General features: G+C 38.6%; 2 protein-coding genes and 1 pseudogene across 2 annotated transcripts; all 3 read left to right on the top strand.

The window, feature by feature from the left end:
- The first annotated feature begins 729 nt into the window (after positions 1 to 729).
- LOC145817941 (disease resistance protein RGA2-like) lies at positions 730 to 1,893 on the top strand. Its single transcript, XM_082912770.1, has one exon. It carries the CDS (start codon positions 730 to 732, stop codon positions 1,891 to 1,893), a length of 1,164 nt encoding a protein of 387 aa, XP_082768896.1.
- A 125-nt stretch (positions 1,894 to 2,018) lies between these two features.
- On the top strand, positions 2,019 to 5,018 carry LOC145817925 (putative disease resistance RPP13-like protein 1). Its single transcript, XM_082912769.1, has one exon. The coding sequence runs from the start codon at positions 2,019 to 2,021 to the stop codon at positions 5,016 to 5,018; it is 3,000 nt and encodes a 999-aa protein (XP_082768895.1).
- A 9,399-nt stretch (positions 5,019 to 14,417) lies between these two features.
- LOC114301440 (cation/calcium exchanger 4-like) lies at positions 14,418 to 17,533 on the top strand (annotated as a pseudogene).
- Positions 17,534 to 17,749: the final 216 nt, after the last annotated feature.

Raw genomic sequence — 17,749 nt, 5'->3', positions numbered from 1 at the left:
TCGAGGGGGTGTTTGTAATTTGCCCTTTATTTTATTAAATTACTCTATAATTAATTGCTTCAACATATTCATCTTTTTTTTTTTCTTCTCCTCAAAATATTTTGAAGAACTAAAAAATAAATTCAAAGAAAAAATGATTGACAAGGAAAATCCAACAAAAAAAAAAGGAAAATTGAAGCATAAATGGGTAAAAAGTAGGGAAAATTGCAAATATATAGAATAGTGGAAAGAAAATTGTACTATAAATTGAATTTTTTTTTTAAATTTTTTTTTAAACGACTTGGACACACAAAGAATTACAAAAAGCACAAAAATAAATCTGCAACATGCACACACTAAGATTACACCATCATAAAAACATAATTTTTTCCCACTGCTCCTGTTTTCATTTTAGTTAAAGGTGCCTAAAAACCATTTGTCCATTTGAATAATTAAGCCAGTTATTAGTGTGCCCTTTGTTAATGTAAATTCTGTTTTGGGGTCTTCTTGTATTGGGTATTGACCATGTTTTTAATTTATGCATTGCTTGGTTTGTATAGAGTTTACAACCTTTACCTACCAAAGTTATTCCTTCGGCCTGTTTTTCCATCTCTGTGTTGCTTCCTTTCTTACCTTTCTTATCCTTTACCTACATACCAAAGTTTGAAATTTGCAGAGGTTATTCGACCTGTTTTTTTTATCTTTGTTTTGCTTGGTTTCATTACCTTTCCTTCTTTCAGAACAAACACCATGGACGTATTTGGGATCTTTATCTCTACATTTGTGCAAGCTACGGTTGATAAAGTGTCCTCTTTTTTAATCAACTTAGTGAGCACAGCTGACGTTGGCACTGGCATCCAGAATTTGAAGAAGGCATTAGAGGATTTAGAGACTCTGTTGGCTGATGCAGAGAGCAAACAAGTGTACGACAAGGATATCAAAAAGTGGCTAGAAGAGGTTCAACCTTTGGCTTACGATGCAGATGACTTATTGGATGATTTTGCCACTGAAGCTCTGGAAAGGAAGCTAATGGCGGAGGAGACGACGATGGGAAGAAGACCAGCTAAGTTTCCACGTCTCTCTTCTATTGTTCCATTCAATTTAAAAACTAGGTCAAAGCTAAATGAGATTACTAGTCAATTACAAGAAGTTGCAACAAAAGGAAAAGATCTTGGTTTTGATAAAAGACTTGTTGGGAGGATGTCTACAGATCTATGGCAGAGATCACAAACTACATGTTTGAAGGAGCCTCACATTCATGGCAGAGATGAAGACATGAAGCAAATTATCGAATTGCTACTTGGGGATGCACCTACTGCCAAAAAGTTTCATGTAATTCCTATTGTAGGCATGGGTGGGATCGGCAAGACTACACTAGCTCAGCACATTTACAATGACGACCGAGTGGGAAAGCATTTCAATATGAAAGCATGGGTTTGTGTTTCTGTTGACTTCGACATTCTGGGAACAACAAAGGCAATTCTCGAGTCATTCACTCACCGTCCATGTGATTTAGGCAAGTTAAATGAGGTTCAAGTCCAACTAAGAGACACACTGGCAGAAAAAAAGTTTTTGCTTGTCCTAGATGATGTGTGGCACTATGGACATGATGGGTGGAATTCACTACGATTGCCATTTGGAGCTGGAGCACCTGGAAGTAAAATCATTGTGACAACACGAGAAGGAGGTGTCGTAAAGCAGATGGGTATGGATGGGTATCTCAATTTGAAAAACTTATCATATGATGATTGTTGGTTAATCTTTTCCCAACATGCATTTGAGAATAGAAATATCATGGAATGCTCAGAATTGGTATCAATTGGTAAGAAAATTGTTGAGAACAGGTGCAGAGGCTTACCCTTGGCAGCTTATTATGCTGTAAACAAGAAGAACATGAATGGAAAGAGATACTAAACAGCAATATATGGAATGAGGAAAGTGGCATTCTCACAGCATTGAAATTGAGCTACCTTCATCTCCCTGTCCATTTGAAGAGGTGCTTTTCCTACTGTGCAATTATCCCAAAGGACTATGAATTCATGGAGGAGGAATTAGTCTTGCTATGGATGGCTGAAGGTTTAATTGAGCAACCAAAAGGTGGAGACCAAATAGAAGATTTAGGCCGCAAGTATTTTCACGAATTGGTGTCAAGATCATTTTTTCAACCATCAAGTGGTAACAAATCGAAATTCATAATGCATGACCTCATCAATGATTTGGCTCAAGATGTCGCAGGGGACAAATGTTTTAGGTTGGAGAATAATTTGGAGTATGGCAGGCATAACAAGATTTTTGAAAAAGCTCGACATTCGTCTTATGTTGGTAGCTGTTATGATGGAATCAAAAAATTTAAAGTTTTTGATGATGCCAAATGCTTGCGAACATTCGTACAGTTTTTGCCACAACGTTTTCACTTCATAACGAGGTACTTGACGCATGATTTGTTGCCAAAGTTAAAATGCTTACGTGAGTTGCGTTTACAATGTCTTAGCGTGGATGAACTACCAGATTCCATTGGAGATCTAAAGCATTTGCGCTATCTTGATGTATCCGGTTCCAGGATTACAAGGTTACCTGACGCAGTGGTAACTCTCTACAATTTACAGGTCTTGTTTTTGAAATTTTGTCATCAACTTCAGAAGTTGCCTCTAAACATGGGGAGGCTGGTGAACTTGCGCCATTTCGACATGACTGGCGTGCATATTCCATCATCAGAAGAGATGCCACTACATATAGGTAAATTAATTAATCTGCAAACATTGTCAAATTTTATGGTGGGTAAAGACTGTAGGCGTAAAATAGGAGAGTTGAAAAACCTATCACACATTCGAGGGGCAATACACATATCAAGACTAGAGAATGTCAGTGGTGTTAAGGATGCAAGGGATGCCAATTTAATGTCTAAGGAGGAGTTAAAAGAGTTATCACTAGAATGGGATGAATCACATAGTTCACAGAATGACATAGTTGAGAGGAATGTGCTTGACGTGATGAGACCTTTTAAATTGTTGGAACGACTCACCATCAGTGGGTATCGCAGTACAAAATTTCCAAACTGGGTTGGAGATGTTTCATTCTCCAAAATGGTGTTCATGCGATTAAAAGGTAGCAAATGTTGCACATCTTTGCCACCACTTGGACAACTACCCTTACTTAAAGACCTTTACATTGAAGGAATGAGTGCAATAAAGCGCCTGGGTTGTGAGTTCTATGGGCAGCAGTGTGGTGCCAAACCTTTCCGCTCTCTAGAGAGACTGAGCTTTGAGTTTATGCCAGAATGGGAGGATTGGTCTGCTTTTGAAACAGAGGGAGTTCAGCCATTCAGTCATCTCAGTGAGCTTTCCATAAAAAATTGCCCCAAACTCGTTGGAAGATTACCAAATGATCTTCCTTGTCTCAATTCCCTTAAAATTGATGGTTGTCCGCAGTTGTTGATTGATGTTTCAAGCCTCATTCAGCCATCACTTGCGTCCTTGTCAATGAATAATGTTATGCTCCCTAGACTTCCAGCACTCTTAGGGATGAAGAACGCGATTGAACTTGGTTCCCTCACCTTGGATATTGGACATGTTACAATTCTCGACTCCCTCTGCGATCCAAGCACAACTGATGAAGAGTTACTGGCTAATGAAATGTCTAAGCATTTGACTTCAATAGCTGCTTTGAGCATTTCTCATGTTGAAAAACTGGCGTTCCTACCGACATGGTTTACTCGAGATTTGATGGGACTCAAGAAATTGAACATTAGTAACTGCCAAGAACTCGTAACATTGTGGCGGAATAAGGTTAGAATACAAGTATGTCTCCCTTCCCTCTGCCATTTAAAGATTTCTCATTGCCACAAACTCGTTTGCTTGTTTGAAGAAGAGCAAGAAGAAGGAGGAGAATGTTTGAAAAAGCAGCAACATGATGGGCTGCCTTGCATGACGAGACTCGAGTATTTAACAATTGAAAAGTGTGGAAGGCTGAAGAAACTGCCAAAAGATCTGCACACATACACATCTCTTGGGGTGCTTAGAATCGACTGTTGTGCAAGTCTCATTTCTTTTCCAATGAAAGGTTTGCCATCTATGTTGAGAGAACTTAGAGTTTCAAATTGTGATGCTTTGGAGTCCCTACCCGAGTTGATGACACTCAATAATCTGCAAGAGTTGCGGGTTTCTGAATGTGCATCACTCACATATTTATTGTCAAGAGGTGGGCTACCATCCACACTAAAACTACTTCGGATTCAGTTTTGTAAAAATCTGGAGTCACTTTTTGCAGAGGAAGGGATCAAAATTGAGTGTCCATCTCTTGAAAATATTGAAATTAGCAATTGCAGCAGTCTCAAATCTTTACCAGAAGCCAATAATCTCAGGAATCTCAGTGATTTGGAGATATTCGGTTGTTCTAATCTGGAGCCCCTGTCACTTGCTGGCGGTGATGAGAACAACATCAACCAACTCACTTCGCTTCACAAGCTGTTGCTACTTCATTGCAGAGCAGGAATGGTCTCCTACTTTGTCAAGGAAGGGAGTTTCCCCACCAACATCACTTCACTTGAAATCGGGGATTTCGTCGGTCAACTTCCAGTTCCGCCTCCATCTCCATTAGAGCGGGGTTTGCACAAACTCTCTTCTCTTACAACACTCGCACTTGTAGGCTTAGATTGGCCGTGGGGAGAGACGGTGTCCTTTCCAGAAGAAGAGATGTTCCTGCCCACCTCTCTCATCAATTTGAACATTAGAAGCTTCCGAAATCTGGAAAGACTCTCTTATGAGGAGTTTCAAAACCTCACCTCTCTCCAAACACTTGAAATCTGCAGTTGCCCTAGGCTCGCGTCCTTTCCAAAGGAAGGGTTGCCTCCCTCTCTTTTGCATCTACTGATCTATAAGTGCCCTGAGCTTGCGACTTTTCCAGAACAAGGCTTCCCTCCCTCGCTTTTGTCACTCATGATCTGGGGATGTAATCCAATACTGAAACAGAAGTGTGAAAAGGGGGAAGAATATTGGCCCATCATCCAATACATTCCTCGAGTATATTTACAAGTAGAATAAGCAACCAACTGCAAGGTACAAACAAACAAACACAATCTTTGGTACCATTTTTATTTATTTTTTTTATTTTTTTTTCATTATCAATATAATCTCAGATTTTTATCACAACTGAGAGTTTACTATCTACTTCTTTTGAATAGTAAGACAGTTATAGTTTGTTGCGAATGTTGAAATTACTAATACATTACTGATTAATTATTATTAAAAACACTGCTCTGTTTTTCAACTCATTCTTTGTCTTTTCCTTTTAAATATTTCATTCTCTCTTAATTTTCATTCTCATTTGTTATTTTATCTTGTATTATTCATAGGTGCTAATGGAAAAAGTGCCCTATTCATTTTGAAAAGAGTTTGGTTATGACTTTTGAAAAGATGTTTGAATTGTGTGGTGTGAGTTTTAAAAATAGTTTTTGAATTGAGTTTTGAATTTTGTGTTTAGTTATGAGTTTTGAAATTTTTTGATTAGAATCACAATTCCAAAAGTAAACCAAATGCAACCTATTTTTCTATAAAATGTTTTCTCTAGAAAATGATCGCCTATGTTTGATTGCAACTTGAAACTAATGTACTAGTGGTTGTATTAGTTGTGGTGTCGGTTGTAGTAGGGGTGGTGGTGGCGGCAGCGGTGGTGGTGACAATGTGGTGGTGTTGGTAAGACTTCAGACCAAAAAATGTTTTACAGCCCAGGAAAAAAATTTCACCTTCAAAAGTGTAAAGCATTTTTCACTCAAAAAGGCTTGTTTTTTTATTGACCACGGAAAACATTTTCCATTTAACTTTCATTTTCTATCATACTAACCGCTAGAAAATGTAACAAACATTTTTCCAAAAAATATTTTCTGCCAAAACAAACAGAGCATGAGAGATGAATTTTTTCTAGGTTTAGCAAATATTCTGTCAAATGGGTGGCTATTGATGACTGTTTGGTTTCAAGTTTTTGTGTCAAGTTTGTTCCCCTGTTTTTACTCACCCTAAGCTGAATTCATGCATAATCCACTGCCATTCTTCTAAAATAAAGATTCTCTTAATTCATCCATGTTTAAGTAAACAATAGAATCCTTGCACTTTTGTTCTACAAGTACCTGAATGGAAGGAAAATTTTTACTTCTGCACCATGTTTCAATTATATTTCGAGTTTGCATTTTTGTTAGGGCCTTAAGAGAATTTTATTTTACTGTTGTGCATTTAACATGCATTCCATCTCATTTTGAAAAAATATGCATGTACAAGCTTTGAACTTTATAAATCTGGTTTTTTGAAGTCTATTGCAAAGTATAACACCAATTTTTGATACTCTTCATGATAGTGACTCACTCAAACATAATTCTTCTATTGTTACCATCATTGTAATTTTGAGTTGTTTCAAGGTCTGACTTTAGTAAATTTGAAATTTACTAATGATAAGCTTATGCATAAATTTTGACAATCTATAAAGATGTGGAGCTCATCAATCATCCAAAATCTTAGTCACTATGTTCATGGTCTTCCATGCTCACCTATGGATGACAATCAAAATCTACTCTGTAGGTTCTGAAGGTTCCCTTTTACTTTAGGAATACATTAGTTCTCTAATTCATCCTTGTCACCAACTCACGCAAAAATATTTTTTTTTCCAGGTTCTTCATTCACAATCCAAGCTAGATGGTGCCTTTTCTCTTGATCTTTCATTTTTCCTATACTGCTGCTTCGATTCCAGGTAATTGGTAGACAAAATTTCCTTTGTCTTTAATTTCATTATGTTATCTATTTGTAGTCCATACTGTGGCTTCCAGATTCATTTCAATAGAATTAGAATTATGTATTCCACTTTTGCAATTTTTTGGACTTAGGTGGGACATGAAAATTTGGTGTGTCCCATTTATGCAGAACATATAGCAATGCCAGAGACAGCATAATGTATCATATCCATGGCAGCATGGAATATATTTTGGGAAAATTAATCTATTACATCAACAATTGAAATGTTGACATATGATGTATTAGCTAGCTACATAATGTTTCCAATGGCTACAAAATAAATGGTTCAGTAATTTGTATTAGTTCGAGTTATTTGTTCCTTTTTTAAATTGCCAAGACAAGAGCTAATGAGTGGTTCCATTTCACTTGGAATGTTGATATTGTTTTTCATCTACTTCATGAGTAAGTTCGCCTACTCCACCAAATACAAACACACCTCCATGAGCATCGACAATATTTTTAACCCTAAAGAGGACAACTTCCTCAGTCTGTTACTGTAATACCCAAGTTTTAAATATGATTATTTTATTAGATAGATTAGTAATTAAATTAATTTATATGGGTCATTTATTAATATCAAAGAATTAGTTATGAGATGGCATTATATTTCCTATTACTTAGATGGGTAATTTTGTAACTTTGCGAAATTAGGTTAATAAGCCCACCTATTGTGGCTTTAAGTCTTGGAGAACAAACAAAACAGAGGCTGTGAATTGCTCCATAGGCGGCTAGGGTTTGAGAAGGTAAAAGAAAAAAGAAAAGAAAAAGAGAAGAGAGGCTTGTGCTGCAGAAAGGGTTTGGAAGAGTTGAAGGTGAAGGCAGCAAGCAAGGGTTTGGAAAAGTTTAAAATTAAAGAAAAGAAACCCAAACCAAGGAAGAGGGAGGATTCATAAGAGTGGTGGTTTTGCTTTATTCATCACTTAGGTAAGATTTATTTTATTGTATTCCTATCTATGATTTTAGTGTTAATATATCGATAGATGATTTTATGGGCATATATGATTAAATAGATATATTGATATAGTCTATGTTGGGAGTCTCAATTTTGCTCAATTTTAGAGTGTATTTTGCATCCCATTTGGGTGGTTCATATTTTGAGATTGATATGTGATGGGTTAAGTTTAATGGTGGTGTATTTGTGGGATACACGATTGACTACAAGTAATTACAAATTGTTACGTGTATATAAACAACAATAGAATAATATGGGTTGAGAATTTCCGAAACCGTAATGGCTTTGTTTTGATGCTAAATTGTGGGAGTTCCTAATAGACTATTGGGTTAATTTATTCTATTCTTGTTACAAGAAGAGATGGATGGATGCACATAATAATTGTTTATGCGGTGTAATATTTTATTAGGTTTGTGAGATTGAGGTGGATCTTGGTCAATTGAGATTAGCTTGGAAAATATTATTTTAGCTGTTTGAAGGTAAGTAACTCTCTATCACTGTTGGTTCATTTTTATTCCTATCGAATCGTTTAAAATTATAAATATTTATTTATAGCCTTCGTGTTCTCTTAAAATAAAATATGGGTCAAGTATAAAACAACATCGAATATTATTATGAAAATTATTTGAATATTTGGTGAAACTATTCTGAAAATTGTACTAAACGTTTATTCTAAAAATATCGAATGTTTTATTTAAAAGTTGTGTATTGTTTGAATTTTGAACATCACTCTAGTCTGACTATGATTTGGACCCTAGCCAATGGGGGTTATTTATTGGCACAGAAACTAGTTTCTTTTGGGGCTTTACCACCGGCCTATGTGTGGTTCTGGGCCTTGTCACGGGCTATGTGACCGTAGTCAATAAGACTTGGGTTTTGTGAATCAAATCATCGAACCATCTGAATATCGAACCATCGATTTGAACAACGAATTACTTTGAATTATCTTGTTGGCTTTTCATTTAAAATGTATTGTACATTGTTTATTTTTAGCTATAAAACCACCTTACAAATAATTGTTCATTTATTGAACTATAGAAAAAAAATTATATTTATTGGTTATCAATTTATTTATTTATTTTTGTATACTTGATCCAGCTAGCAGTGATGGTTGGTTATTTACTGGGCTATCTAGCTTACCCTTATTTTTTTTTCCAGATTCTGAAGAGTAGAGCTGAGCGGGATCTTTTTTTTACATGTGGGAGTGCCGAGAGTAGGACCATGATTTAAGTACTTGGATTATTGTTTTGTTAGTGGATTAAATTAGTGGATTTGGTGGGCATTTTCATATGAGAACTATTTATTTTTATGGATTCTGGCATTATGACAATTAAGGATTTAATTTGAGTATTTTATTTTATGGGTTATGTGATTGGATTCTTAGCCTTGCATGCTCACTTATATGAGTGTGCGGCGTTGTCACAGAGCTTGGGGCGTGACAGTTACAAACCTGCAGTTGCAGCTTGTAAAACTGTAATTTTCTGCATTTTTTCAATGTTTTGTTGAAAATTTAAATAGAAAAATGTACTGACTATTGTCATTACATTTTTGTTCTGATGGCTTTGTTGTTGTGGAAACAAACTTTAGGATGCATGCATGCTCATCATCTAAACTGCATTGCGAGTTTTTGCACCTCTTTTCAAGGTATGCCAGAAATTGTTAGGATCGGGGATCCCGCCCAAGACCTTCCAGAAATTATACCAAGTAGAAAAACACACCCACACAGAAGGAGACACCATATTTAACGTGGTTCGGCCTTAAAGCCTACGTCCACGGGAGAGTAACCGGTTATCACTATAACAATGGAGAGATTACAGAAAGATTATAATAGGGGAGGAGCTCACACTCTCCTCACTCACCCACTCACCCGTCTCCCTCTCTCACACCGAGAGAGACGGTCTCTCCACCTCACATCTCTCACTCTCTTCTCTCTTGGTTCTCTCTCATTGTCTACTCTCCTCTCAACCTCTATTTATACATATCATGAGGGAAGGTAGCTGGACAGCAATGGTGAGTGGATTGGTTAGTGGGGAGGTGCCACTCCCACTCTCTCTAAAGTGGTCTCCAACCACCCCACTCTCTCTAAGGTGGGTTAGCCACTCACATGGGATGATAATAACATAGCCAACAAATCACCCCCTCAACCCATGTGAGGTGATAAACTGCACACACTGCTGCTAATCTTGTCACGCCCAAATTTCAACAGAATCTTCATCTCCTCATTGAGACGCTACATCCCCTGAAGCTAGAGATAATACACCAGAGATACAAGAAGAGGAGGGAATCCTACATCCTCAACTCAACTCATACCACTCTCTGATTTGGAGAGAGCCTCTGCTCCTATCTCCCTCAGATCTTTTCTACGCTTCCTGTCTCGGATGTCTTCACTTGCTATGCTTGAACTTGCGCAACCAAGATATCTTGACACCCCCTGATTGGATGTCCTGCACCCCCTGCTCGGGATACCCTTGCATTACCGTGCAACTCCTTGCATTACCGTGCAACTCCTTGCATGATGAACACTGGAGCAACTAGAAAACTTCAGAGTTTGACACATCAACATCCTCAATTTTCCTTGCTCGGAGCTTATTTCTGAACAACCAGCCTTTGCTTTCTGCACTTCAGAACAACTTCCCAGCGATCTCATACGCCCGTTGTCTGTGCTGCAATCCCTGATGTTCGGTTCTGTCTCACTTGTACGTCCGTACTGATGTTTGACAGTTAGCCCTTCTGCCAAGACAACTTCCATCGCTTTGTACAAGTTACCACTATGCAACTCCGTGCATAGTGCTCGCACCCATGGCTTCTGGTCTCCCTGCGTCAAGCTTGCTTGAGAGATCTGTATCAACTCTATCATCTGCTGCCATGGAACTAAAGAAACCACCATAGAGAAATAAGACTTGCCACTCCTTGGCACGCACTCTTGCGTTTTACCTGTCTCAATTTCTCTGTCTGGAAGTTCCTGTGAACTGTCAACAACCCGCTGCTGCACATTCTTCTCGCGCCTCTGTACGATACTCTAGCGTACCCTTGCACTGTTGCACGTCTGCAATTGTACTTCTGCGCTTAGTATGCTCCTCTGCAACTATTGTTCTACATGTCCACATACCATTAGTACCTACTCGTATACAGTAGCTCCAACAGCCACAGTATTTCCCTGAGCCTGTACTGGTTGCCAAATCATCTATCCGTCGATGAATGGTCTTCTCTTTTGATTGAACCAGATCCTCCGACGAACTCCGGAGATAATCATTTCTGCAATCCTCTGATTACTCCTGACCAATCTTGATCTCCCTCGATCTGCCATTTAATCAAGCCTGATCTCTTCTGGTCTTCAATGATCTATCTCAATCTGTATCTGGTTGTCCAATCTGGTCAGAATCTGTCCATTCTAACCTCTTCAGTGAATCCGCAACGTTCCACAATATCCGGCAACCTTCCTTTGACTATTGAAGATGACAAACACCCATGTTTTGATAATCTTCCCAAACCGTTCAGAATTTCACTATTCTGACCTCGCGGTTGCGTCCGGAGCGGTCCGTTTAGCTAGAACCAACCTTTGCTGCATTTCCGGGGACCTCACTGAAAACTATCCCCGAAAGCTGGGCCACACTACAATTTTCTGAAAATTCTAGGCCAAATTGCAATTTTCAGAAGTTCAGGGAATATTCCGTGTACCAACAGAATATTCCGTACACTGCCCCTGACGCCGTCTGCCACTTTAATCTGCCTTCCTTTTACAGAAACTCCGTCTCCAAAATCTGACCGTACGGATGTGTCCGGAATACTCCAAATAGTCGGAAACCACTATTGGATCACCAAAAACGGACTCCAAATGGCTTCGATCTAGCCAAAACATTTTGTACGCCTCAGATCTGCGGCTGTACCTTCGCCGCAAAGCACTGGATCCTTCCTCATGCGGCTGCACCATTGCCGCGTAGCACTGGATCCCTCCCTTGACGCTGACGTGGCAGATGACATGGCACAACCGTGCTGACGTGGTGCTGACCTGGCTGCCACGCGTCGATGACCTGGCTGCTGACGGGGCTGCTGACGGGGCTGCCACGTGGATGACACGTGGCGCTGATGATGATACGTCGCTGCTGATGTGGGCTCGCATGGCCTGCGCGTGCCGTACACGCGCCATCCCCCACTCGTCTTCTTCCTTGGTCCGCTCGTGGGGCGCGTGAGAGGGACTGGGACCACGCGCCGGTTGCCTTAACGGCGCGTGGTGGCGCGTGGCGAGACTGGAATTCACGCGCCAACTTCTAGGGGCGCGTGACGGCACGTCCGGCCTTCGTTGGGTGTCTGCTTTATATTTCTGGACTCCTCTTCTCGAGCCCTTGCTCCTGGTATGCTCAAAACTTGATTTTGAGCAACTTGATTTCTGGGCAGTTTCAAACAACACGCTGTTTTTGTTCTGAAACGCCACCAACGAGGCTCTGATACCACTTGTTAGGATCGGGGATCCCGCCCAAGACCTTCCAGAAATTATACCAAGTAGAAAAACACACCCACACAGAAGGAGACACCATATTTAACGTGGTTCGGCCTTAAAGCCTACGTCCACGGGAGAGTAACCGGTTATCACTATAACAATGGAGAGATTACAGAAAGATTATAATAGGGGAGGAGCTCACACTCTCCTCACTCACCCACTCACCCGTCTCCCTCTCTCACACCGAGAGAGACGGTCTCTCCACCTCACATCTCTCACTCTCTTCTCTCTTGGTTCTCTCTCATTGTCTACTCTCCTCTCAACCTCTATTTATACATATCATGAGGGAAGGTAGCTGGACAGCAATGGTGAGTGGATTGGTTAGTGGGGAGGTGCCACTCCCACTCTCTCTAAAGTGGTCTCCAACCACCCCACTCTCTCTAAGGTGGGTTAGCCACTCACATGGGATGATAATAACATAGCCAACAGAAATTTGCTTGATAAGTACGTTGGATGCTCTATTCTAAAATAAGGCTTTATCTAGTAATGTAGAAAACTCTCATAGGTGATAAAGGATTAAGAGACAGAAAAAAAAAATGATAAAGGATTAAGAGACAGGAAAACAAAATGATAAAGGAGTAAGAGATATTTCAAGATAATTGAGAAGAAGTCCTTTCCATAATTGAAAAAAACCTCCCTCCAACACAATCTTAGGCAAGACTTTTGATCATTTAAATTTCCAGACCTTTGAAAAAAATCACTTTGTGTTCTTAAGCCTTTCTCCTTGCATGTTATTCTGCATTTGACAGTTAGTAATCCATCTAGTCTGGTCAAAATCCATGTGGGGAATCCATAGTTACTTTACCACTCCAAAAATGGCAATATGGAAGAATCAGTCATTTCATCTTTTACTTGATAGAGTAGCTAAGACTTTACAATAATAGTTAATAAAATGATGAAGTTTGGTCCGTTTTCCTTTATGTGAGTTTGAGTTTGGTTGCTAATTTCAATTTATTTGTTATTAAGAAAATTTGCTTGCCATCTCATCTGTACTACAATTGTGTTCATGTATATTACTTTGAACCTCTTAGCAACTTATGGTTTTGTTTCCTTATCTTGCAGGTAGCTTTTGAGGATGCTTGAGACTCTCCACAACAATATTGAGGTTTGTTATGGGAAAACTATTAAAAAAAAAAAAATTGGTAGTGCAAGCTAAAATACCCATGCACATTTGAGAGTTCCCTCGTCGTCAAAGGCAATAGATTCTGTGTGCAATCTGCAAGAAAGGATTTGAAGTGATCTGAATGTCTAGTGTGTGATGATTTGGAAAGTTAGACGGATTCCATGTTGATGCCAAAGTTTGCTCCCTTATTGATGAAAGCACTGATGTCTGGAATGCAATGAAGCTTTCATCACATAATGCTTTTTGGATTTTGAAGCTGAGTTGATATGTAAAATCCCTTTTTTCCCCAAGGCTTGCTGATGACAAATTGGTTTGGCACTTTACTAGAAATGGCCTTCTATTTTCTATTAATCGATATATCATTTGGAGATGGATTTGCAAAGAAGACAAACAGGGGTCAGTTCTTCAGATGGGGCGAGTTTTGAAAGGGCATTTTGGAAGGAGATTTGGCTGCTGAAAGTTCTGAATAAAATGAAAATCTTTGGATGGGAAATATGTTCGAATATCCTTCTTGTTTAGTGAAACTTGAGTAGGTGCAAAGTAATTCAATTTGATGACTGTTATTGTACATTAGTGCTATTTTTGGTGGTTTGAGTTAGCTTACAATGTGATTGACAATGTTAGCATTGTAGTCATTCACTTCCGCGCCCAACAAAATTTGTGGATCAATGCAGTTCTGGGCCCTTTTTAAGTCTCTTGACACAACACATCTTCATTTGTAGAATTTAACTTTCACATGGTATTCACTTTTCAAGAGCATTCTTGAGAGAGAGTATGTTTTGTTACTAGCTCATATAAATGATGTAAAGCACAATTACTTGAACAAAGTCCTGATCCTGTATTCAATTTAGTTGATGTTTTGAAGCAAAATGCTAGTTTGGCACTTGGAACATAATACCTGCCCAAAAAAAGTAAAAAAAAAATAAAAAATCGTATTGAGTTGAGTATAAAATTTGTCTAAAGGAAAAAGACGAAATATATATGTGGACATACATAATATATCTATACCACATGTGTGTGTGTGTGTGTGTGTATATTCAAAGCCTTAATCTCATTTATCTGTTATAATTTCTTCCTATTATTGTCATAATGGCTGATAGTATTATTCCTCATTCTATGGCTGTCAACTTTAATCTTATTCTAGCATTGTAGTTTTGGAATGATTATTTTGCAACATTCGGATTAATACAATGCTGAAGGGCCTCTTGTTGTTTTATGGTTATATGGAGAGTTAAAACACGTGGACCTAATTTAGTTTCTATTTTGCTTCTAATGACTCTCAAACTGAAGTTAGAGTAGTGTTTTTTGTTCACTTTTCTAAGTACAAACTCAAGTCATTTAATTTTAAACTCATTCTCAACACTCAGAGAACTTGATACTTGTTGAATTTTGAAAAATCTCCTTGATATATCCATGCTTCATCCAAAAATTGAAGAATTTGAAAAGTTTTCTCAATTTAATTTTGGGCATTTAAATTAGGACAATGATATTTAAAAACTTGAATCCATTGGGTATTATTAACTAATACTCTATCTAACTTGCTGGGTTGTTCTTTTTTCTTGTTTTTTAGTCCAAGTGAACCGTTGAACTCATGTATTGCAGCTCATCAAGATTCCTATTTCCAGTGTCTCACTTTGAAACTTTTAAGGCTGTGTTTAGATTAAGAATTTTGGAATTATGGAGGGGGAGAAAAATAGATAGGGAAGTGAAAAATTTTAGCTTCTATTTCATGAATTTTTTCCCTTCTTTTTTTCTTTCCTTCCACAAATCCCCCGCAAATCCTTGATCCAAACGCACTTTAAGAATATCCTCTTCCCAAGTGAGGCAGGAATCATGTCCTGTCGTGTCGTCACGGGTTCGTGTCCCAAACACCCAACACTAACATGATCCATTTAATTAAACGTGTCAAATATCAAGACACAGACCTAACCTACTTGTGATTATATCAATCCGAACATGACAACGCTAACATGGTTAGCATTAGAATTTATTTTAGATTATAAGCAGTTTGTGCAACCTAAATCCAACAAACTTGTTTCAAATCACATATAAGGGTAACTTATTTAAATATTAACACCAACAACATAATATATAGAATAAAATACATTAAAGTGTGAATAACTTAAAGTAATTGCACTTATATGGAGATGCAAGTCGGAGCAATGTGAGAGGTGTATCCCATGCCACATATTCCACGTGCAGCTTGTTACTCTTGTGTCACTTTCATTGATTTTGTATGTTGGTAAGGTGAGTGTGGGGGGAGCCATTGCATTTGTCTTGATTTATGCTGTTTATTCATTTGTTGTTGTTGCGAATGAGATTTTGAGGAAGCATGTTCGGAGGTTGAAATTGGATGTTGTTACACTGTTGCTTCCTGTTAAAGGAAGTGTGTTCTCTCAAGGGAACCAAGAGGATGACTCTATCTATAGTACTTTGCTTGACATGGACACAAAAAGTGATACAATCATATCCCATAGTGCATTGCCTCAGTAGATATGGGGCGTCAAATGTTGTAATATATTCAAATCAGTCAGCTAAGGTGTCTAACAATGAGAGGCATGTGTGGGGCTGGATTGATGATGGCATAGAAACTGAGCACTCGTCATTCTCCTATTCTAAACTATGTTCGACAATGGAGTTGTTTTTAACAGCGCCACGCCGGTTGACAATTCCTCTAGTTAAGGAATCTTGGTCAAAAGTCTCTACATTGTAGGCAGTGCTTCACTTGCTCCCATTCTTCTGGCATTTCTTTGGAGTACTCAAGACTGTGGACTCTAAAAGCAGAAAGGTTGCTTATATGCTTGGTGTTTCCATTGCTTGTGCATTTGGTGTTCTTGCATTTCGATACACTAGATCACATCGTCCACCTCAAAAGTTTTTACTTCCATTGGTTTTGGGTGGATTTTTTATGAGTATCGTTTGGTTCTACATGATTGCAAACAAGCTTGTTGCTCTATTGGTAGGATTGGGTGTAATTCTAGGGGTTGTTAATCCATCAATCCTGGGATTAAATTTATTGGCATGGGCCAACTCGATGGGTGATTTAATGTCAAATGTTGCATTGGCAATGAATGATGGGGATGGTGTGCAGATTGCCTTGTCTGGACGCTATGCCAATATGATGTTCAACACACTTATTGGTTTGGAGATCTCAATGCTGCTTAGAGCCTGGTCAGAGAAACGTTTTTTTGGATAGGTAGGTCAGAGAAACCTAGCTTGTACATTGTTCCACAAGACAGAAGCCTCTTCTATACTATGGGAAATCTCATCTCAGGACCTATTTGGGCACTTGTTGTTTTACCAAGATATGATATGCGTCCTACCAGGAGGCTTGGAGTAGTCCTCATTGCCCTCTACCTGATATTTCTCTCTGTTGGGGTAATCACTTCCACAAGAATCATATCATTGGCTAGTCTAAGTTGACATTTGATGTAGCGAATATTAAGGAAGAGCAGTGTGGGTGCACTATCTCACATCGCTCTGTGAGAGATCACAACTCCACTACATAAGTGGACTAACTCCCTCAAACGAGTATGAGGCCTTTCAAAACCATGAAGGGCTTTGCCTAACTCCAAAACGGACAATATCATGCTAGTCGAGGAGGGTTAGCTGCTTCATTTGGCGCTGTCTGTGGGAATTTCCTGCTCAGGCAGCCAGTCCACTAGGGAGTTATGTGGGTGCACTTACCCACATCGCTCTGTGAGAGATCACAGCTCCACTACATAAGTGGACTAACTCCCTTAGACTATTATAAGGCCTTTTAAAGCCATGACGGGTTAGTTGCTGGTTTTCGCCTGACTCAAAAGCGGACAATATCCTGAATTACTTAAAATATTTAAAAAGTTCACTAAAAAATGAAAAATAAAAAAACTCAAAAACTATTTTTAACAATTGTAAGTGTGATTTAAACTTCTCAAAACAATAGATCATGAATTTATATTTGATGGGGGTCTCTTAACTTTTTAATGAGATTAGTTTATATCAAACAAAATATTGATAACATAAATATTTTTGATTTTTTTATTTTTGATAGTTTGATGGGTTACTTGGACCCCATTGGTTACTATGTGGAGTCACCCCTAAACAAGATACATCTCCACTACTTAGCGGCGATGGTGGACATTGACCACATTGACAACTACGATTGGGGTGGCGCTGCTCTAGTCACCCTTTATAGATACACTAGTGTTGTCATGCGTAGTTGAGAGATGACCATCGAAGGGCATTAGAAATGATGGAAGGTACAATTTACTGTTTTATGTCATTTCTACATTGCACGTGTCATTTATGCATTTATTCTGAAAATTTTGCCTGATCTTGTACTAATCAACTCTCTGAATTGTAGATCTAGAGCTTTGAGTATTTCAGGAGATGGACTAGCATGTCGTCCCGACAATACTTCTGTTAGCATTGCCGCCAGG

Source organism: Camellia sinensis, chromosome 2 (genome assembly GCF_055761805.1).
Source record: "Camellia sinensis isolate YWXY chromosome 2, ASM5576180v1, whole genome shotgun sequence".
NCBI classification, from domain to species: domain Eukaryota; kingdom Viridiplantae; phylum Streptophyta; class Magnoliopsida; order Ericales; family Theaceae; genus Camellia; species Camellia sinensis.
The sequence above is the reverse complement of the archived record's forward strand: the minus strand, read 5'-3'. Positions and strand labels throughout refer to the sequence as shown.